This window comes from Cuculus canorus, chromosome 29, assembly GCF_017976375.1.
Source record: "Cuculus canorus isolate bCucCan1 chromosome 29, bCucCan1.pri, whole genome shotgun sequence".
NCBI lineage: Eukaryota > Metazoa > Chordata > Aves > Cuculiformes > Cuculidae > Cuculus > Cuculus canorus.
In genome coordinates this window covers 774,925-797,940 of record NC_071429.1, presented here as the reverse complement: position 1 = coordinate 797,940, position 23,016 = coordinate 774,925, and the positions used below count along the sequence as shown (strand labels likewise).

General features: G+C 52.4%; 2 protein-coding genes across 2 annotated transcripts in view; one reads left to right on the top strand and one right to left on the bottom strand.

The window, feature by feature from the left end:
- Positions 1 to 6,503, bottom strand: part of LOC104055082 (keratin, type II cytoskeletal cochleal) — a 36,373-nt gene extending 29,870 nt beyond the window's left edge. The window contains exon 1 of the mRNA XM_054051409.1: positions 6,363 to 6,503. The gene's annotated coding sequence lies outside the window, so the exon portion shown is untranslated. The remainder of the gene's footprint in view (positions 1 to 6,362) is intronic.
- Positions 1,338 to 21,647, top strand: LOC104055120 (keratin, type II cytoskeletal 80). The gene is made up of 9 exons (XM_009556206.2): positions 1,338 to 1,825; positions 6,500 to 6,714; positions 12,877 to 12,937; positions 15,345 to 15,440; positions 18,101 to 18,265; positions 18,766 to 18,891; positions 18,980 to 19,200; positions 20,097 to 20,152; positions 20,779 to 21,647. Exons 1-9 carry the CDS (start codon positions 1,565 to 1,567, stop codon positions 20,973 to 20,975), a joined length of 1,398 nt encoding a protein of 465 aa, XP_009554501.2. The 5' UTR covers positions 1,338 to 1,564; the 3' UTR covers positions 20,976 to 21,647.
- Positions 21,648 to 23,016: the final 1,369 nt, after the last annotated feature.

The window sequence follows — 23,016 nt, the reverse complement described above, 5'->3', positions numbered from 1 at the left end:
TCATGGTCTCTTCTGGCCTCGCTCCAACAGTTCCACGTCCTCCCTGTGCTGAGGACTCCAGAACTGGACGCAGGGCTCCAGGTGGGGTCTCACCAGAGCGGAGCAGAGGGTCAGAATCCCCTCCTTCGCCTGCTGGTCCCACAGCTTTGGACGCAGCACAGGATCTGGATGGCTTTCTGGGTTCAAGCACACTTTGCTGGATCACGTTGAGCTTCTCATCCACCAACACCTCCAGACTGGAAGGGGTCACCTTCCTGCTGAAACCCTTCCCACAACTGAAACTACCACATCATCAGATAGGCTTCTTGTTGAAGCAGGTCTGCGATAGAGCCAAGCTTTCTTTCACTTCACTCGGCGGGGAAATTCCCAGCTCGTCTTCCAAACACAGGGCAGAACCTGACAACAAAACAGCAGCTTGGGCCAAAGAAGACCATTCCCTTTCCTAAGAACACCGCAAAGGCAGCAGGCAAAAAAGAGGCAGAAAGAGGTGCTCTTCCGCCCTGAGTTTTCACACAAGAAACCGAGTTCAAGTACGAAAACACGTTCAAGAAAGCCATGTCCAACATTGACTTATACCCAGGTCCAAACAGGTATTTAAGGGTGTGTCTCCTTAGCAGCCCAGAATTCATTAAAACACAGTGTTTTTCGGTGTCTCCGGTGTCGGCTTTTAAAGGGCTTTCAAGAAGCACGAGTGCAGTGGTCAAAGATGGACTTGAGCACTTCTGCGACTCAGCCCGGGGTCCAGAGGTGGCAAAGTTCTACGCCGTTGCCATCCTAGATGACTGAACCTCAGGACTCTCAGTCCCCACATCCAGGAAGGGGTCTCAAAACCAGACCTATCACCCCTAAACCACTTAGAGCACCATGTGCCAAAGGAAGACCACGAGCACGGCTAATCCCGCTGAGCTTGAGATGCGTTCCCAAACTCCCACCCTTAGCCGGTTCCGACTCTTTCTGGATGATTTTAAACACGCCCCCACACAAGAAATAAATCACAATCCCTTTCTCGCAGGTTTTGGCTGGAAAGCAGCCAGGGATTGGGGCAGGAGCCGCGCTCAGAGCCGTCCTCCGCGAGCCCAGCGCCTCCGAGTGCTTTCTTCACCATTTAAGGATGAGGAAAGCAGCCGCTTGGGGCCCAGCGAATTACCTGGGAGTGATTTGTTTTTGCTGCGGGTGCCTATGCCCTCACCACACAAACAGGCTCCCGAAGAAAGGAGGGTACGGAGAGTGAGGAGGGAAGGGAAGGGAGGGAAAAAAAAAAAAAGCCAACAGGTTGATCTGGATTACATCAACGGTTCCACCCTCCGCCGTTTAATGAACATAGGAGAACAGGTGCTTGTAATTCATTAGCCAATCCACGAGCCGAGGAGACAGGAATTAAGCCGACCAAATTCCTTGGCGTGCCACTGCTCTCCTTCCCTTTGAGGCAGCAGCACCAGCGAGAAAGCTTCACCTCTTTTCTTTCCCCCTCCTCTTGCCCTTCTCCTCCAGCGGCAGAGCCACCAGCTGAGCGTGACCAAGCCTTGCAGTGGTTCCCCTCTCCCCCTGGGAGGTGGAAGGGAAGATGAGCAGAGGAAAAGCAGCCAGCACATCCCCGGATCGCCTGGGCCACTGCAGTCCCAACGGGGCGGCCAGCAACGGCTACGGTGCACCCGGCCTCCACGGAGACGGTGGATACCAATGCTCCTCTTACTCCTTCTCCATTGATGGGAGACTCGTGACCCCCGTGCACCTTGATATCGACCCCGACTTCCAAGCCATGCGGGAGCAGGAGAAAGAAGACATCAAGTCGCTCAACAACCAGTTCGTGACCCTAATTGAGAAGGTAAGGTGAGACCACGGTGCAGCACAAGGATGGTGGTGGGGAAAGAGATGCTAACTCGGCTCGGAATATCAGGCTAATTACCCAATTAGTTCTTCCTTCAGTGCTATCTAACAAAAGTCAGCATCATCTCGAGGTGAAGCCGGGCCGCAGCCGTGGTCGGTAGCATCAGGCAGGCTGGGCATCTCCTCTGCTGTGCTTGTCACCGTGGTCACCCTGCCCAAGCAGCAGAGGCAGGACCAGCGAGGCACAGACCTGGACGGAGCAGGCCTTGGCTTCCCAGAGGACAAACAGCCATGGGCGGTGACGCTGCTTAAGGCGGCAGCTCAAATTCTCCTCCAGCTTCTAAAAAGAGCTGGAAATTCACCTCCGCAGCAACGCGGTGGGCAAGGGAGACCCCCCGCCCACCTCCCTCCTCCGCGCCTTGCGTTGCGAGAGGTTGCACGCTCAGCCAAGAAAGTGTCGCTTTCATCTCTGGAGATCCATGAGAAGGCAGAAGGTTTTCTCAAAGGAAAACAACTCATTCAGCCGAGGCAGGTTTCTGCAAAGCCCTGGCGCTCTGTAAATAGATGGTAATCTCTTAGGAGGATTGCTTCACTGCAGTCTACAACACAGGCGCCCAATGCCAACTACTATGGCTTAGGAGGCGGTTTTTTGTTTTAACTGTGCCTCTCCGAGGACCTGAATTCACATCGAAAAGGAGAAGGGTGGGGGAAGCATCTCCCACACCATCTATCTAAACGGCATAGTTGTGGACCAACCCCAGGACATGTGCAAACAGGGGTGTGGCGGTAGCAAGGTTGGGGGGTGACCTCGGATGGAGGGCACGGATGGAGCCTCGACCTCTGTGCTTTTCCAAACATAGATCTTGGTAATGTGAATTTGGAGACCCCTGGGTTTGGAAATCCACCTTGTTGGTGGATGAGAAGCTTAACACGAGCTGGTGATGTGCACTCGCAGCCCTGAAAGCCAATCATATCCTTCACTGCATCCAAAGCTGTGGGAACAGCAGGTAGAGGGAGGGCATTCCACCACTCTGGTGAGACCTCACCTGGAGTTCAGTTCTGGAGTCCTCAGCAGAGGGAGGACACGGAGCTTTTAGAGTGATTCTATGATTCTGAGCCTTGAGGAGGCCTTGGAGATGATCTGAGGACTGGAGCATCTCCCATCTGAGAACAGGCTGAGAGAGGTGGGGATGTTCATCCTGGAGAAGGGAAAACTTGAGGGAGATCTTATAGTGGTCATCCAGTACTGAAAGGGGCTCCAGGAAAGCTGGGGAGGGGCTCTTGATCAGGAAGCGCAGGGAGAGGACGAGGGGAAACGGTTTTGAGCTGAAAGAGGGGAGATTGAGATGAGATCTTGGGTAGAACTGTTTTTCTCTAAGGGTGGTCCAGGTTGCCCACAGAAGCTGTGGATGCCCCAGACCTGGAGGGGTTCAGGCACAGCTGGATGAGGCTTTGAGCATCCTGATCGCGTGGGAGGTGCCTCTGCCCACGGCAGGGGGTTGGAATTGGATGGGCTTTGAGGTCCCTTCCAACTCAACCCATTCCATGATTCTATGAAGTCACCCAGGTGGGTTGGGTTGCACGTGCTGTAGGTCTGGTTCTTTGACTCTCCATCTGGAGAGGTTGGGGTTTGTACGGATGTTAACTCTGCTCAGAAACCAGGACAGGGAAAGGGGAGCCGGGAGAAGGCCACACAGTGCCAAGACGTACGCGAGACAGACCATTTGCGCTCACCTGCTCTTCCCAAATAGGGATCTAAGAAGCAGGAGAGCCTCCAGGTTTCCCGATAAACCCAGTCTAGTGGCCTCCTGATGAGCGTGCGTCCCAGGGCCTGATGGACAGCAGGGACAAACACCGCACCTTAGTGAGGTGGCTCTGACCTTAGCGCTTGCAGCTCCTGCGTTCAGCTTTGAAGGCTGAAGCTTCAAGTGTCCAACTTCAGCCATCGGCCTCAGGCTCTCATTCCAGAGGAAAGTAATGATACTTCCCTGTCAAAGAGAACTCAACTTTTTAATCAGGAATTCAGATGGTCTCAAGCCGGAGCGGCTCATTCCTCACATAATGACCACAGTAACTTTAGGAGTTCGCTGCTGATGGTTTTCCAGCAGGCTGTTCCAGATCTGCTGGTATTTATTTTCCACCCAGATACGTCCAAGTTGAAGACAGGGAACAGCCAAGTAATGAAGCCCCTGTTTGAAGCCCTACCTTTAGCCTGAGCAGCAAAGCGGGAGAGCTCTCAGAAGACCAAGCTTTGGGTTGAAGCATGATTTTCCAGGGAACATGGCCAAAACTGGGGGATCCTTCTGCTGCAAAACTCATGTTAAGAGACTTTGAAAGGAAGAATTTCTGCTAAGAGGGACGCTGGATAAGAAGCCAAGAAGTAAGCAGCTCAGCCCAGCGGATGGGGATGGTCTGGGAACAGGAGAGAAACTGAAATTACTGAAGGGAAAAGAGCAGCGACTAAGGAATAGGACCAAGGTCAGGAACTGAGACGTGATTTGAAGGTTAAAAATGGCCTTGAAACAACAGCCAACACATTTGACCACTTCCCATCTCAGCAGCAAACAGGGAAGCTGCCTTCAAAGGAAAGGCTGTTCCTTACAGTCAGTCCCAAAGTTTGACTGCAATCCTGCTGAGCGATGCTTTATCACAGTCCCTGAGATACCTCAGATGGAGAGAACAAATGGCCCAATTGGCTTCTGGTCGCCTCAGAGGACACTTCCTTGTGCCACTTGCAATGTCCCCTTCTGGCTTTGCTGCAGCATCAACTGCTGCGCCACCCATCCAAGTCTGGGAGAGTTGGGGTTGTTCAGCCCGGAGAAGGCTCCAGGGAGACCTTAGAGCAGCTTCCAGTCCAGAAAGGGGCTCCAGGAAAGCTGGGGAGGGGCTCTCCATCAGGGAGTGCAGGGAGAGGACAAGGGGGGACAGTTTTGAGCTGAAAGAGGGGAGATTGAGATGAGATCTTGGGGAGAAATTGTTTTGTGTGATGATGGTGAGGTCCTGGCCCAGGTTGCCCAGAGCAGAGGTGGCTGTCCCATCCCTGGAGGGGTTCAAGGCCAGGTTGGATGGGGCTTGGAGCCCCTGAGCCAGCAGGAGATGTCCCTGCCCGTGGCAGGGGGTGGGACTGGATGGGCTTTGAGGTCCCTTCCAACCCAAACCATTTTATTTTTCCATCATCCTCCTCTGGTTTCCACCCTCACGCACGCAGATACACCAAGTGGACCACTCTGGTTTTGCGCCAGCACAAAGCAGCCAGTCAGAAGACCGGACTACTGATGGGACGTCCACAGCCATGAGTTAAGATCTTGAAAAGGAAGGATTAGGTCTCAAACGGCGAGAGCTGGAAGATCCCAAGACTTGCACCCCATCTGTTGAAAACTGACTGTGGGCATCTGAGCGCTTTCGGTTTGCTCGGCTGCTCTCTCGCTCCTCTCTATTCAGACAGAGATCTTTCCCAAAAAGATTTTCTCACCACGTGCATCTGTGCCATGTTCAGCAGTGGGAATTCTGCCTCCTCAACGCACTGAGGCACTGAGAGGCAAAGAAAAAGTCAAAGCTGAAGGCCCAGCAAAAGGTCAAGGCCTGAGAGCACCACACAAGCACCGCATCACCACTGCATCGTCTTCGTAGAATGGAATCATTGAACCATTAAGGCTGGAAAAACCCTCTCAGCTCATCCAGTCCAACCATCAGCCCAACCTCACTGTGCCAACTAAGCCACGTCCCCAAATGCCACGGCTACGTAGTTTTGGAACCCCACCAGGAATGGAGACCCCCACTGCCCTGGGCAGCCTCTACCAGGGCTTGACAACCCTCTTCCATGAAGGAATTTTTCCCAATATCAGATTGGGTTCAGATTTGGGCCTCTCACTTCAAGAAAGACCTTGAGGGGCTGGAGCGTGTTCGGAGAAGGGGAACGGAGCTGGGGAAAGGTCTGGAGCCCCAGGAGTGCTGGGAGCAGCTGAGGGACCTGGGGCTGTTTAGTCTGGAGAAGAGGAGGCTGAGGGGAGACCTCATCGCTCTTCGCAGCGCCTGGAAAGGAGGTTGTGGGGAGGTGGGTGTTGGGCTCTTCTCCCAAGGAACAAGGGATGGGATGAGAGGAAATGGCCTCAAGTTGCACCAGAGGAGGTTTAGATTGGATAGCGGGAAAAACTCCTTCACAGAAAGGGTTGTCAAACCCTGGCAGGGGTTGCCCAGGGCAGTGGGGGACTCTCCATCCCCGGAGGGGTTCAAACACCATGTGGCCGTGGCAATTCAGGACAGGGTTCAGTCAGCACAGGGGGGTTGGGCTGACAGTTGGACTGGATGAGCTTAGAGGGCTTTTCCAGCTTTTATGAGTCCATGATTCTGTGGTCAGAGGCAAAGGGGACCAGTACTGAACAGGTCTTATTTTCCAGTGACTTAATGTGAGACGTCACTCATTTTGACGTGAACACGTTCTACCAAATCCATACGCAGGCAAAGTGTAACAGCTCTAAAAGCCCCTATAACCCTCCATCCTCCGGCCTGAGCTTCAGGTTGTTCCTCATTCTTACCTGGAGGCCTCTGCTGATCCAAGAAGCTTCTCACCACTCGGAAGGTCTTCAGGTCTACGTCTCCTGCCCTGCTTGGAGAAGTCAGCTTTGTCTTTTGGCTGTCGGCGTTACTGATGTCTCTGATATCTCTTCTGCAGGTCCAGTGCTTGGAGCAACAGAACAAGATCCTGACGACAAGGTGGAACTTCCTGAAAGATCAAGACAATTCCCACTCCGAGTCGGACATCAAGACCATCTATGATCAGTACATGAGCAAAATGAATCAAGAGATGAAGTCACTCAACTACGAGCAGGAAGATCTCGAGTCGGAGCTGACAAAGGTCCTGGGCACCATGGATAACTTCCGAAGCAAGTAAGTGTCTATCTTAGCTGGATATTACAAGGAGGAACATGTTTCAAAGGTTTCAGCTGTGTTTACAGCGTAGCGTGGGATTGATTTCACACAGTTTGTTATTCCCAGGAACACATTCCTCGCCTGGCGTGCACAGAAATGTGTGTTTGAGCAGTCAACATCTCAGCCTTGTCCTGGTTAACTTGAGATGAAAGGAAACCCATAAAAAGCAAAATACCAGGGAGTGCAGGGCATCCAAGGGATGTCTCCAGCCGGCGAATGTCTCTGGGGAGCAGCGTTATCAGGAACAACAGCCACTGAAACAGAGAAATATTTATTGTCCACGCTATTATCACAAGGCAGAACATTCTCCCCAAACCGGTTTATGGATCTCAGCTGCTCTGTATTAACAAACCCCTCTTCCTTTCCCCTTTTCACCCTCCAACATTTAGCGTAAAATTCTGCTTCGACCAAAAAGTCAGAGTTTTACGCAGTAAATCTCTTGAGAGAATATCGTGAGGCAGTTGTTTAAGGGAGGACCCGCTGCCGCGTGCTTATCTTATCGCTGCCTTTGCCACGAGCTTTGAGATCCTCAGATAGGAGCATGTGAGATGTGCCAGGGCTCATTCAAGAAGACAATGCTTTTCTTATTATCGGTGTCATTTGCATACCACAGGTGAAGCCACAATTAAATACTTTCCATTTACAGTTACACCCATCTGCCTACACGAGATCTCTGGAGTCTGCCCTGCAAAAAGCCACGTATTGGGCACTGTCAGAGCAGAACAGGGACGCTGAGGGGCAGCCCCTCCACTGGCACGGGCAGGCGTCACCGCGGGAATGGACCAGACCTGTTCTGGATGTCCCAAGTGATGCACAAATAATAACAGTGCCCTCCACAGAGCAGATAGCCCAAGGATCTCAAAGCTCTCAGCAGGCTTAGATTAAACCAATTCCTCAACGTGTCTGCAAAGTAGAGGAAGGATCGATACTTCCACTTTATAGACACGTTAACGGAGACACGGCAGGCAAATGCCTCACTCGAGCTCACAGAGCAAGCTGGTGGCAGAGAAGGAAGAGGAGATAGGAGTTTGGTTCCTGACCTTATGCTGAAGTTATTACGCTCAGCATCCTTCAAGGAGTGCTGCACTGATACCCACACACCTTTCTGTTCATCTCTTGGGAGACCTCATCTGGAGGATTGGGTCCAGTTCTGGAATCCTCAACGTAAGAAGGAGATGGAGGTGTTGGAACAGGTCCAGAGGAGGCGGCAAAGGTGATTGGAAGGCTGGAGAACCTCCCGTAGGAGGACAGGCTGAGAGAGTTGGGGTTGTTCATTCTGGAGAAGAGAAGGGTCTGAGGAGACCTTATAGCGACCTTCCAGTACCTGAAGGGGCTCCAAGAAAGTTGGAGAAGGGCTGTGCACAAAGGCTTGTGGGGATGGGACGAGGGGGAACGGGGATAAACTGGAGAGGGGCAGATTTAGGCTGGACATTAGGAAGAAATTATTCCCCACGAGAGTGGGGAGGCCCTGGCTGAGGTTGCCCAGGGAAGTTGTGGCTGCCCCATAGCTGGAGGAGTTCAAGGCCAGGTTGGATGGGACCTTGGACAGCCTGATCCAGCGGGATGTCCCTGCCCACGGCAGAGGGCAGAACTGGATGATCTTTGAGGTCCCTTCCAACTCTAACTATTCTATGATTCGAAATCCCTAAATTCCTCATGGTGAAGGCCTTTCTGCTCTTTATTTGGATGTTGGTTTCACTACAAGTTTTGGTCTCTTTGATGCCTGCTTTGCTGTAGCGACCCTGATCCTGGATCAGAGCCACAATATGGATTGTGCCACCTACTCCTTATCCTAAAAAGGCTGAGACTTGTCATCCTTCTCCAGAGCACGTAGTCTTCCTTGCGCTTCCCTGAGGAAACATCTGCTCTGTGGCTCTGCAGTTATAAAAGACTCTTCTTGGCTCATTTCTTGACAGTCCGGAAAACCAAGATAGGAGAAGGATTGTGCTGGCGGAAAGGCTTCATGGAAAGGGTTGTCAAGCCTTGGAAGAGGCTGCCCAGGGCAGTGGTAGAGTCCCCATCCCTGGAGGAGATCACGAATCATGTGGCCATGGCACTTGGGAACATGGTTTAGTAGGAATGGTGGTGTTGGGCTGACGGTTGGAGTGGATGAGCTTAGAGGGCTTTACCAATCTATTCTAGGAGTTTTCAGCCCGATTTCTGATTTCCGTTTCCCCCCTAAATTTCAATGTTCTCGGGCAGTTACAACAGGATAGACGCGATAGGGATGCCACATCCCCCCCAAACTAAACAAAATCGGACTGATTAGAGGAACAGGACTCACCCCCCACCCAAGAGACGAGGATGCAGCAGGTGCACATGTGCAGTATTAGACAGCAGAGAAGCCACCAGCTCACAACCAGCCCAACTATCAGTCTTGAAAAGAGTTCCCGCTTCGTAGGACCACGGGAAAACAGCCCTCAGAAATGACACCGCTCCTCAAAGCACTTTTCCTTCCTTTGTGTAGTCTTCCCCTTCCATTTTCTCCCATTCGTGAGCTGTAAGGCACAGCCAGGGCTGACCTAAGTGGCAAAACCCACCCTGTCATTGGGTGCTGTTAACACCCAAAGGTGGATTCCTGGGATGGTGACAATCCACGGGGCTGCTCCCAGTGGTTTGTGATTCACGAGGAGACAACTGCTTCTGCCGAGCCCTCTCCAGGCAGGGATCCAATCCCATCCTAACCCACGCTGGCTCTGTTGAGTCCTGCACGCCGCCTTCCGAAAGCTGCCTCAGCCCAGTTGTTTTTCTGGAGCAAATGGGCTTTTTCTAAACCATGCAAATTTGGGAGGCTTCCAACTCTTCCAGTGGTTTCTTTTCCCAAGGGAAAGTTTTTTGGGGGAGCAAAAGCTCACAAGTGGCAAATTGACCTGGTTACGCTCTCGCCCAGGCTGTGGGGCTCCAAGATGTACCAACGCAACGACCACCCACGCAGGCTCCTACCCAACAGGTTGGTGAAGAGATGAAATTCGCCTGTCAGTGCCCCCCGTAAGGGCTCTAATCCATCTGTCTCCTCTGTCCAGGGACTGCTTTCCAAAAACCAGGGTTAACCAGCTGGGAGACTTGCACCTTCTTCCCAAGTTAGGTTGCCATTGACCAGCAATTCCAAACGTAGAGAAGAACAGAGAGGGGACAGGGAAGTGGGCTGGAGGCTCACAGAGGATTATGAACCCTTCTTCTTTAGGAAGTCAAGCTAAACATCAAATATTGAAATGGATTTGAACAGGGCTGATTGCCCAGAGGGGCACATCTGCCCCAGCGTTTGCTTCAGTTCCCCACGAGTGATTTGTAAATGCAAAGACCCATATAACCTGGGAAAGCACGGAATTTTGGCACATGCCGACCTACTCTGCTGTGTCACTGGGGAGATCCAGCAGGAAAACATGGGGTGTACAGCCTTTAGAGGCTCCACAATGATGATCCGAGGGCTTGAGCATCTCCCAGGAGAGGCCAGGCTGAGAGAGTTGGGGTGGTTCATCCTGGAGAAGAGAAGGCTCCAGGGAAACCTTAGAGCAGCTTCCAGTACGGAAAGGGGCTCCAGGAAAGCTGGGGAGGGGCTCTGGATCAGCGGGTGCAGGGACGGGATGAGAAGGAATGGTTTTGAGCTGAAAGAGGGGAGATCGAGATGAGATCTTAGGGAGAAACGTTCTCCTGTGAGGGTGAGGAGGCCCTGGCCCAGGTTACCCAGAGCAGTGGTGGCTGCCCCATCCCTGGAGGGGTTCCAGGCCAGGTTGGATGGGGCTTTGGAGCCCCTGATCCAGTGGGAGGTGTCCCTGCCCATGGCAGGGGGTTAGAACCAGATGGGCTTTGAGGTCCCTTCCAACCCAAACCATTCTGTGATTCCACGATTCCTGAGATCCAGGGGTCATGTTAGTTACATCTTTCCACCCGAATTTCAGCCAATCAATACCTCTCTACCTTCAACCTCTGCAGTTGGTTTTTAGACACTTTCTGCCCCGTTTCCTTGCTCCGCAAGAAGAAGACTGACTTAACTTCACGCCACCAGGCTCAGATCTCTCCCACCTCTCTATCTTCACCCTAAAGTAGTCTTGAAGGTACATCCAAAGAGCAATACACCCGGAGATTTGGTTCACCTCTGATTTCGCTTCGCTGCCTATGGAAGGAGCCCAAGGCGACCAGACGCCCGTCTCAAGTGCGTCTTAAGTGCATGAATCGAGATGGGATGGATTTACGCCTTAATGCAGGACTGCTGGAGGATTATCTCTAAGGAGATAAATGCTGTGATGTGTTTGTGGAATGCTCCATCCCCATGTGAGTCATCTCCCGGCCGCCGGGTCCCTCCGGAGCCGTGCAGCGAGCACGTTTGGCTGGCTGAGCCTGCTCTTTTTCAGTCAGGAGTGGTGTTTGTTCAATATGCAAGATTATGTCAGCGCCTGGCAATGCGCAAAGCTGCTTCAGCAGGCTGGGACAGCCTGGGATTGGGCTGAGATGCAATGAGGATGAAGGAAGGGTGGCAGGCTGTAATTAAGCTCTGTACAGAGTTGCTGGCAGCATGGCTAACATTCCAGCTCAAGAGCAGAGAAACCAGACAGGTAAATCTTGTTAGCCATGCTACCAGGCTTTATAGAGGCAGGTAAAGAGAGGGAGAGGTTAACACCGTGAGGGTACCCCAAGAAGAACCTCCGAAGCACCCATCTGTGGAGCCCGTGTCAGTCTGATCCACTCCGTCCCCTCTACGGAGGGAGCAACAGCTCCACGGAGCTGGTTTTGTATTTCAGCTCAGCTCCTGAGCACAACTCACCCCACTCTGCACTGCGTCCTCTGTTCTGCATATCCAAAACCTTCTCCTCTGTTCTGCATATCCAAAACCTTCTCCTCTTTCTGCTCCAAAAAGGCACAGCTCCTCTTTCTTGTAAAGGTTTGTAGAACAGCAGGGAAGGCTCCGGAGAGAAGCCGGAGTGACGATGTGCCAGATCAAACAACGGGATAGAGCTGTCATTCCCAATCTTATCATCGTCACTCTGTTAGGAGATTTCATTTGAATTCATCCGCAAAGGTCTCAGCCTTCCCCGTACCGATTTGGTAACATCTGTAAGTAGAACAGAAAGGTTTAATTCACAGCCTGGAAACACTATGGGCACAGTAGGATAAGAGGAGCCTGAGGTGTCGTGGATGAACAGGGAAGCCACGACCTCCCTAAGACCTCAACCTGCTTTGGTCTCAGTAGAGGATCCAACACACCCAATGGGCGTCCGGTCGCGCAGTGGGAGACACCAAACACCCATCACATAAAGCTCCTGCACAGCAAATGAATTCTTTTGAGCTGTTGGCTCAGAAGAGACCCTGAGGCCTCTCGGTCAGATCCAACAACACCGGGGCTTTCCCCAAGAGCCAGCAGGGTTGGTGTGTTCCCTAAGCCACCCTTGCGTGCCTGCTGCCGGCCATCAAGAAACGCGTTTGCCCCTGGACTAACTCTTTGCTATCCTGGTCCTGCCTTATCAAACCTGTTTTTAACCACCTGCGGGGTCGGTTCCTCTGTTGGGTATTGGGGCTCCACCCTATCCCATCCGGTTTTTGTTTCCTTCTGCTCCGTGGGCACTGTTTTCCATGAATTGCTTTGCCAGATCCTGTGTTGCTTCACAAATTACGCTACGTTTAAGGTGAATTATGACCCCAGTCCAAGTTTGCTCCCTCGAGAGGGCTCTGGGAATGAAACAGTGAAGATACCTGAAAGAAAGAGAAGATTTAAGACTTAAGGTGAAAATTGAGGAGTCTTTGGGCATGAGACTGTGTTTCACAGAGCGTAACTCACCACACCCCACTTCTCCCTGCCCGCTCGCTCTTGCTGTGGCAAATGTGAGGTAACTTGAGGTTGCTTCGCCTTCCAATTAAGTTAGAATTAAAGCTGCCTCCTTCTTTACTCTGAGGCTCTTCAGACTTAAAATGTTCACGCTGTGACTGGCATGTGGTGGCTTGCTCTTCTCTCTCTTGTCCAAGATGCCCACACCCAAGAGATACCTCTCCACGCTCTCCAGCGTACATCAAGGAGGTGGGAGATGGCAATAAAAGCAGAAAGCTTTGATACCAGCACGACAACCTTCGGCATCCCAGAAATTTTCACCCCGTGTGATTTCTAACTGCTTTTTTCCCTTTCTTTAGATACGAGGATGAAATTCGCCTCTGTAGCGGCATGGAATACACCTTCATGGAGCTCAAAAAGGTCAGTGGCAAGAGAAGCTTTTCATCTGGAGAGGCTCTACAGCAGCTCCGTGAAGGCACAAAAGAGCCTGGAGAGGGAAGATGGTCCAGGCTCAGCTAAGAGGGCGCAGGGCCAGCCAAGAGCTAGGTCTGGATCAAGGATGTTTGGTGGGGCAATAAGGTCATGAGAGCAGCAGAGTGGTGAACATGGTCACCATTTCAACAGGAATTCAACCAGTGACTCTGGGTCACTCGTGGTTACAGAAAAGCCCCACGGGTCTTGGCAGAAACACCCGGGGTCAGAGCACGCCTGTTGGGCTTGATGATCCAGGGATCCAGAAGAGGCTACAAAGATGATGGGAGGGCTGGAGCACCTTCCATACGAAGACAGGCTGAGAGAGTTGGGGTTCTTCAGCCTGGAGAGGAGAAGGCTCCATGGAGATCTTAGAGAGACCTTCCAGTACCTGAAAGGGGTGACAAGAAAGCTGGAGAGGGGCTGTTCCTAAAGGCTTGTGGGGATGGGACGAGGGGGAACGGGGATAAACTGCAGAGGGGCAGATTTAGACTGAACATTAGGAAGAATTTCTACGCCATGAAAGTGGTGAGACAGTGGCCCAGGTTGCCCAGGGAAATTCTGAATGTCCCATCCTTGGAGGTGTTCAAGACCAGGTTGGACGGGCCTTGGGCAGCCTGAGCCAGTGGGATGTCCCTGCCCATGGCAGGGGGGTTGGAACTGGATGATCTTCAGGGTCCTTTCCAACCTGAACTATTCTATGATTCTATGATCTTAAGATCTTTTCCAACCTTAACGATTCTCTGCTCCCAACCACACTGCGACTGCAGAAGCCACACGTGGCCCAGAGGGGTCTGCGCCCCAGGACCCCACCAAGATAACACCTCTCCTTCCCTGTTTTCCCTCAGAAGGAAATCACAGGTTGGGAAAAGGCTGGAAATCGATAAAGTGTGTTTGCTTTTGTTTCCTGCCACATGGCCACCCCTTATTTAAACATCCGCCCCAGAAGGAGCTGCATTTCAATATCAGCTGAAATGGGTGGCTTTGTGCACAGCCTCTACATCAAAAAACCAAATGCAGGGTGCAGGAATGCAGGGTATTATTAGACAGAGGAAACGTTCACCGCAGATGATCATTAGGGCTAATTGCATGTTCTCCTTGATACACTCATCAGGAAGGGCAGTTCTGGGGACTTGTGTGGACAGCATCAGAGTTTTCAATACCTCGCGCTTTTTGTGGTGAACAAAAGATGAGTGGGCATGGACTAACCCTGCCTGTTTCCTTCTCCACCCGCTCTGCCTCACCTGAGACTTCCAAAGGGTTCACTCAAGAGCAAACAAAAAAAATGAAACCCAAAACTACAGAGAAAAAAGGTCCACAAAGGAGCCTCCCTACTCGTAGAGCAGTTCCCCGAGGATCTGCCAACAAACAGCATGCAGGACACTTACTGGGGAGAAGGTGGCAGAGGGAAAGGCTTCTTCCTACAAAACGTTGATTTATAGAGAGGATGGAGAATGGATTGAGCCCTGAGGAGAAGGACTTGGGGTGCTGGTGGATGAGAAGCTCAACGTGAGCCGGCAAAGGGCACTTCCAGCCCAGAAAGCCAACCTTATCCTGGGCTGCATCCAAACACGGGATTAATCTGGGAGATCCAAAACAGGCAAGGGTCTCAGAAGAGCAAGCGAACCTGAGATGGGGAGCAGCTCTGCTCTGCTCTTTCCTACCTATTCCACTTTAAGGGTCAGCTCATGGGGTACAAGGGCAGAGGAGGGAGGACTGGAAGAAAAACCGTGTCCTGTGCTGCATCCAAAGCGGTGGGACCAGCAGGGAAGGAGGGGATTCTGCCCCTCTGCTCCGCTCTGTGAGACCTCACCTGGAGCCCTGTGTCCAGTTCTGGAGTCCTCAGCACAGGGAGGATATGGAGCTGTTGGAGCAAGTCCAGAGGAGGCCACGGAGATGATCCAAGAGCTGGAGAACCTCCTGGATGAGGACAGGCTGAGAGAGTTGGGGTTGGTCAGCCTGGAGAAGAGAAGGCTCTGGGGAGATCTTAGAGCAGCTTCCAGTATGGAAAGGGGCTCCAGGAAAGCTGGAGAGGGGCTCTTGGTCAGGGAGTGCAGGGAGAGGATGAGGGGAAGGGCTTTGAGCTGAAAGAGAAGAAATTGAGAGGAGATCTTAGGAAGAAATGTTTTGCTGTGAGGGTGAGGAGGCCCTGGCCCAGGTTGCCCAGAGCAGCGGTGGCTGCCCCATCCCTGGAGGGGTTCCAGGCCAGGTTGGATGGGGCTTGGAGCCCCTGATCCAGCGGGAGGTGTCCCTGCCCGTGGCAGAGGGTGGAACTGGATGGGCTTTGAAGTCCCTTCCAACACAAAACATTCCATGACTATGATCCTATGATTAATACACTGTCCATCTCCTGTAGGATTTAGATGTGAGCACCTTGTACAGAACTGAGCTGGAGGTAAAACTCAATGGGCTTCGAGAGCTGATGGACTTGAAAAAAACCATCTACAAGCAGGTAAAAACGCAAGCGGGAAAGGGGGCTGAGACCAAACACGCTACTATGCAGAGAAATGGTATTTTAGTGGGTAGTTCCACTCCAGAGAGGGCATTGTTCTGGATTTACACCAAAACCTCAGCCAGGGGAGTTGCATATTGTTGCAGACAACTAGTAGATGGCTTATGGCAGGGTCTCACGAGCTAAAACCCTTTCCTAAATTAACCCAGCTCTGTTTTCAACGTGATTAGGGTGTTCCTCCTGCCCCACAGCAACGGCAGAGAGGCTGCTCCAGCAGTCCCCCCCCAACCAGTAAAGAATTCCCACCCAGTTTGAGCTGGCTGGTTTGGGGCTCAGCTCTGAACCCCTCCGGAGAGCATTTCCCATGGGATCAAATGCCCCAGGTCACGAGTGTGCTAACTATCATTCTACTCTGATTGAGAGGATGGGCTCCAAACAAGGCAGGAGAAACCCTGGAGAACCTGAGTGAGGTGCTGGATGGTTTTTAACACAACCCGATCTGCTTCACTTCCAGTCACCGAGTGTGCAATCGGGTATGGTTTCACCAAGGGACAGGGGTGGGGGACACGGAGTCTGCAGAGCTGCATCTGCTCAAACAGGGGGAGGTCTCCAGGAAAGCTGAGAGGGGCTCTGGATCAGGGAGGGCAGGGAGAGGATGAGGGGGAAAGGTTTTCAGCTGAAAGAGGGGAGATTGAGGTGAGAACTTAGGGAGAAATGTTTTGCTGGGAGGGTGGGGACGCCCTGGAAGAGGTTGCCCAGAGCAGTGGGGGCTGCCCCATCCCTGGAGGGGTTCCAGGCCAGGTTGGATGGAGCTTGGAGCCCCTGATCCAGTGGGAGGTGTCCCTTCCAACCCAAACCATCCCATGATTTTAAGCCACTACAGCCGCTTACTCAGAGCCTGTAAAATGTTACTGAGCAGCCCCAGCAGTGTTTTGGGGTTTGTCTCAATTCTACCAATACAAACAATTAAAACGCTTGACAGAGGGAATGTTCTCACCCTTTGTGGGGAAACTAAGGCACAGAGAGACAGAAGGACCTGCATGATAGCAGAATTGCATTAGAACACACCTAACCACGAAGGCATCTCTCTCTACAATTCCAAGCTTATTCCAAGGTGCAGCTGGAAATCAGTCCTGCTGTGAGCATCTTAAGCTGATTTCCTCCTGGTCCCATTCTGCTGTCTTAGCAGAAGGCTGCGTTTTTTTAACCTACACTTCATGCAAAGAAATCTCCCTCCTCTGCCTCTCTCCCTGCCCTCTCCTCTCCACAGCTGCTTCCAGGTTCATCATTCCTCACCTGAACACCAAAGCCTGGGCACACGTACCCATTGGAAGGGTAAATGAGGAAAGCTTTGCTTGACAGCTTTGCTCACAGCTGGTTGCTTTGAATCAGAAGAAAATCCCAGCCGCCATCCTCATTAATAAACCACCAGGTTCATTTTGTTTTATTCCTCCGGCAGAGGATGCCCAAATATTTGCAATAACCACACATTTTCTCATATGGCTTTTAACCCACTCAGAGATTAACAAAGAAGCTCAAGGATTAGACACCAGTGGGGAAAAAAAACCCATCGGTAATCCTCCTCTTTGGGAGAGCAGTGGGATATTTTTCTGTTATCCACGAATCACAATGTGCCCTTTGTTTCCGCAGTCAGGGGAAGGCGAGGCAAACAAGGTGTACAAACGCTTCTCTAAGAGCTTAGTGCCCTCAGCATAAAAGGGGAAAACAAAACCATACAGATGAAAGGTTAAAAGATGGGGAGAGATGGATGCTGCTGTCTTTCAGTGCTGGTGTAAATCAGCAGCCGCTGCAGATACTGATAAGAGCGACGCCCCTGCAGGAGCCCTGCGAGACTGGCGGAGCTGCCAAGGGAGCACGTACACCATCTGCTCAGCATCAAGTCACATCTTGCCCGCATACAAACCACCCAGGAGCGCAGTTTGCAGGAAGGGATTAAGGGTCCTTTTTAGTTTCACTGAGGGAAGTCTGCATTCATCGTTGTTTGGCTCTTTAAAGCCGTGACCGAGTCAGCTATCGAGAGCAAATACCCCAGCAAGCGATACTGCAGCCTGTGTGTGCTCGCTCCCACTTTCCCGCGCCGGCCTGAGCCTTCCCGGCACAGAAGAGCAGCTCTGGGGAGCGGAATAGGTCTGCTGGGAAAGGCTGTGCTGAGAGAAGGCTCCTGTTTCTCCCTTCTGTTAGCAGACACAAAGCAGTCTGGAGCAGAACCGGCAGCCGCAGCCTCTCTGGATGTTGAAGCAGAGCTGGCAAAGATATTTTACTTGCACCACCAGCCTGAGAACGGTTCCCACTGCCCTATTTCTTGCCCAAGACATATACACCCACCACCTGAATATCGACAGCTATAACAGTGTGATCAGCAGCTCAATTAACTTGCTCTTGATGCACTACTCATAACAGATCGCATCCGAAGGTCCCAAACCACCTCCCTAGCCCCGAATCTGGATTTTATGGAGAAAATGCACATCAGCTTCCATACTCCAGAGACAGAAATCCTAGGGAATCTCCCCATCTCCCCGCTGCACACAGAAGATGCTTTGCCTAACGAAGCACAGCAGCTCTGCCAGGCTTCGTGTCTCTCTTGGTTTGTGGCTTTGTTGACTGCTTGGTATCTCCATCCTATTCTCTTTGCTATCCAGGAACTCGAGGAGCTGCTGACAGAAATCAAGGACATTTCTGTGGTCCTGGGAATCGAGAACGCATGCAAACTTGATCTGAGCAGAATCGTGGAAGATGTGAGGGCCCAGTATGAAGCCCTGGCTCTTCGCAGCTGGGAGGAGGCAGAAGCACTCACCAGGAGAAAGGTATTTGTCTCCTTATCTGATCGATACCGGGGAGAGACAGGGAAAGGAGAGGGAGAGACCAGCCTAGAAATGACAGGAATCAGCAAAACAAGGGATAGGCTACACCTGGGAATGGAAGAGGGCGGACAGGGTGCTAACCCAGATCAGCTCCTAACTCAGGTGTGTAAATAAGTAGTTTCATTGCTTTGGGCTCTTCACGTTCAGCGGAGAGAGGCAAGGAAAGAGAGGCTTCCCAGTGGAAGCTTCTCCCACCTAAATGGGAATGACTTTCCACTGCTGCCTCCTCCAAACAGAACGAGAATGGGATTGTGCCCAAGAAACTGCAGGTTCTACGGCAGGGCTACAGCCAGAAGAGGACGAGAACGAGCCCCAAATCCTTCTGCAAACCTGATGCTTCTCCCTAGTTAGGTGTTTCTCCTCCAGGGCTGCAGGAACCCTCACAGATTCCTTCACTACAGCAACAGGCTCATGGATAACCCACTCTTCCATCTTCCTTGCAGCTGAACGAAGGAAGCATCCAGTCCAGCACCTACGGGGGCCACCTCCTCGACAGCCGGCGGGAGATCGCAGACCTGAACATACAGATCCAGAAGCTGAGGTCCTGCATCGTGTCCCAAAAGAGCCAGGTGTGTCCTGGGGTGGGTGACAACTCTGACACAGGGCTCTGACACCACATCTAACACCTCCCTCACCTTCTTCCCTTCGCAATGCCAGTGCCTGTACTTAGAGGAACACATCAAGGAAGCAGGAGAACACGGCGAGACAGCCCTCAAGGATGCCAAAGCCAAACTGGTCAAGCTAGAAGAAGCCCTACAGAAGAGCAAAGAGGATATAGCTCACCTGGTGAAAGAGTATCAGGAGCTGATGAACATCAAGCTGGCGCTGGATGTGGAGATCCTCACTTACAGGAAGCTGATGGAAGGAGAGGAGAACAGGTAAATTGGGCTTCCTTGCGCCTGGAGAGGAAGGCATGCACTCAAGCACCTAGGGAGAAAGCAGACATCCTAAGTTTTCACTCTGGTATTGAAGGTTTGATCTAAGAAAGAACAGATGTGAGGTTATTCTCCCTCTGTACTCAGCACTGGTGAGACCGCACCTTGAATACTGTGTTCAGTTCTGGACCCCTCACCACAAGAAGGATGTTGAGGCTCTGGAGTGTGTCCAGAAAAGAGCAACGAAGCTGGTGAGGGGCTGGAGAACGTCTGACGAGGAGCAGCTGAGAGAGCTGGGGGTGTTTAGCCTGGAGAAGAGGAGGCTGAGGGGAGACCTTATTGCTCTCTACAACTGCCTGAAAGGAGGTTGTGGAGAGGAGGGCGCTGGGCTCTTCTCCCAAGTGACAGGGGACAGGACAAGAGGGAATGGCCTGAAGCTCCGCCGGGGGAGGTTCAGGTTGGATATCAGAAAAAAATTCTTCACAGTAAGAGTCATTGGGCACTGGAACAGCTGCCCAGGGAGGGGGTCGAGTCCCCTTCCCTGGAGGTGTTTAAGGAACGGGTGGATGAAGTGCTGAGGGACATGGTTTAGGGAGTGTTAGGAATGGTTGGACTCGATGATCCAATGGGTCCTTTCCAACCTGGTGATTCTGTGAAATCCCAGCAGCCCCCATACAGTTCAGCCCTCTTTCTTGCCCTGAAGTTCCCCTTAGACTCCCCAGATTGGAGAGTTCCAGCACTTCTCCAGGTGACGCTTTGCTCAGATACTGCTGAGTCAGCTTTCAGGAGCCAACCATGCACTTGGCTCTACTCCTGTAGCTCACATGGGCCACACTCCAGTTCTCTCCGGCACCGCAGAGCTTAATACGTGTCCTCTAACTCTGCCCTTGCGTTCACAGCATGGAGCAACCAATACCCACAGTCATCAGCACCGTCCACTCCAGACCAAAGCACCGTAAGTGGTTTTATTCAAACCGTTTGGGGAAGCAGAGCGTGAATGAAACACAGAAGGTGTGGGACCAGAAGGGCGATGGGGGAGATCCTACCTGGAACCCTGTGCCCACTCCCGGAGCCCTCAGCACAGGAAGGATGCGGAGCTGTTGGAACAAGTCCCAGAGGGGAGAAGGGAGATGATCCGAGGGCTGCAGCCCCTCCCAAAGGAGGACAGGCCGAGAGAGTTGGGGTTGTTCAGCCTGGAGAAGAGAAGGCTCCAGGGAAACCTTAGAGCAGCTTCCAGTAAGGAAAGTGGCTCCAGGAAAGCTGGGGAGGGGCTCTGGATCAGGGAGTGCAGGGATAGGGTGAGGGTGAACAGTTTTGAGCCGAAAGAGGGGAAATTGAGATGAGATCTTAGGAAGAAATGTTCTCCTATGAGGGTGGGGAGGCCCTGGAAGAGGTTGCCCCATCCCTGGAGGGGTTCCAGGCCAGGTTGGATGGGGCTTGGAGCCCCTGATCCAGCGGGAGGTGTCCCCCCCCATGGCAGGGGATGGAACTGGATGGGCTTTGAGGTCCCTTCCAACCCAACCTATTCCACGACTGTATGATTTTTCACCTCCCCCCTCTCATTCCCACCCCACCCTGCAGTTTCTGCCAGCACCTTGAGGAACTCCAAGCTGTTTGCCAGAGGAACGGGCAGCACCAACGGGGAGATGAAGCCAAACGGAGACCGTACAAAGACGCTGCCCTCTAGAAGCCACAGCGACAGCTCAGCCGTGCCAGAAGCAGACGCCCTCAGCAGCGGAGCCCGGGCAAAGCTCAGCTCCACACAAGAATGCTCCTAGGAGAAACAGAGCTCCGCAGCGTTCACGCAAGAACGGCATCTGTAGCCAAATGAGGATAAATCACTTTCTCCTGAACTCAAGCCACCATCCGAGGGACAAAGGATGAGAATCCACTCCAGGCTGTCTCTTAAGTTCGTCTTTACACGTCCCAGTTAGCAGCTCTATTACCAGTTATAAGCAGAATTCAACCCGGGATTTTAGAGACCCATTCCGATACCCACACCACCACCTTCCTCTCTAGGTCTGTTTTGCCAGATGAACCTGTAGGAAACCTGGAAGAGCGGGAAGCGTCCTCACACAAGCTCCTAAGCAGCAGCCCAGTTGTTTCACCAGTACCACAAACCCATTCCTTCTGCTCTGCCTGCGAGAGGCGTTCACTGATGTGGCTTTCAAAGGAAAGCAGCATCAGCTTTCCAAACGGAGCTGGTGGGGAGATGCAGGGAAACGATGTGAGCTGGGTGGATTTGGGACACCGGGATTTGCCTGTCTGGTGACAAAGCTACTGGTTGTACTGGGGGATCCTCGGCCGCTTCAGAGTATTTAACTGATTCTACTGCCTTTTGGGTGGCCCTTCTGTCCTTCCCATCCCAGCAAAGCTAAAACTCCTTTAAACTTTTGTTTTCATAATCCACCTTTCCAGCAGAGAGCACCTCCATGCGTCTCACCTGAAGGCACTGCAGACACCCCACACAGTGGGGTCAACTCCAAATGGGAGATTCGCTGGTCCGTGGTAGCTCCTAGAAACGGGAGATTCGCTGGCTCACGGTAGCTCCGAGAATTGGGAGATTCCCTGGTTTGTGGTAGGTCCTAGAAACGGGAGATTCGCTGGTTCACGTTGGGTCCTAGAAATGGGAGATTCGCTGGGTTGTGGTTGGTCCTAGAAATGGAAGATTTGCTGCTTCGTGGTTGGTCCTAGAAATGAGAGATTTGCTGGTTCATGGTAGCTCCTACAAATGGGAGATTTGCTGGTTCGTGGTAGCTCCCAGAAATGGGAGATTCGCTGGTTCACGTTGGGTCCTAGAAATGGGAGATTCGCTGGTTCGTGGTAGCTCCTAGAAATGGGAGATTTGCTGGTTCATGTTGGGTCCTAGAAATGGGACCATCACTGGTTTCCATTTAACTACGAGCAGGACTTGTCTTTGTATTTATTGACCTTCCACAGCAGCTTCTACCTTACCTGTCCCGTCACACCAACGCTACTGGAGACAATTCCATAGGCACGGGGGCCCACTGGGAACAGGGTGGGGGGATGTTCTGGCCTCAATACTGGACCCTCTTGTACAGACCCAGACAGCGCTCTGCGGGACTTTCCTCCGCAAGGCCAGGCTCTGGCTCCAGCCACTGCCGCGCCACTCCGTTTGAGTCGCTCCCAGCCTCTGAGTTCACCGGAGGAGCTGTTAATAGTCTCTTGGCATATTTCCGTCGAGCGCATCGCAGTATTCCCACGTTTCTGCAGGACAAACAACTACCGCGGTGTCTACCTAACCAGAACGTCTGCTCTCCGGGGTTATGGCTGTTAAAATAAAGCATGGAATGCACACGGCGAAAGCCTTGTATTGGTTTCTTCCTAATTTCCCACCACAGCCCACCTGGAACAGCAATTCCTTCCCCACCTGCCAAGAGGTCTCAGTTGAGGGCTTTGGTTCAACTCTGCAGCGAAACAAAGCTGAAATTGCTTCTTGGGTAATTAGTTTGGTTCGTATTCCCACAGAGGAGTGCACAGGGCTGGAGGGGCAGGCACGGAGCCAGCAGCCAAAGCTTTGGGGGCCGCGGTGCTGCTTTGCCACCAGCCTCCCGCGTGGCATTGAATCGCAGAGCAGCTCAACGCGTTCCAGGAGACACAGGGTTTTTGTGCAGGCCACCAGCACGTTCACCTCCACGGAGGTTCTCCTTGCTAAACTCCCTCCTGCACCTCTGCAAAGGGGAATGGCCGTGTACCTGCGAGCCAGGTCCATCCTGGGGATCCACACTTCCACACCAGCCCTCATTCCAGAAGTGCCCTTCCAAAGCATAACGGTTTTCTTGGTGCTTCTGGCTCAAA

Bases quoted from the DNA above. Each gene is read 5' to 3' on its own strand.
- LOC104055120 (XM_009556206.2), top strand. From the start codon at position 1,565: ATGAGCAGAGGAAAAGCAGCCAGCACATCCCCGGATCGCCTGGGCCAC. The intron at 18,266-18,765 runs GTATTTGTCTCC...TCTTCCTTGCAG, and splicing joins AAGCACTCACCAGGAGAAAG to CTGAACGAAGGAAGCATCCA. The intron at 18,892-18,979 runs GTGTGTCCTGGG...TCGCAATGCCAG, and splicing joins TCGTGTCCCAAAAGAGCCAG to TGCCTGTACTTAGAGGAACA.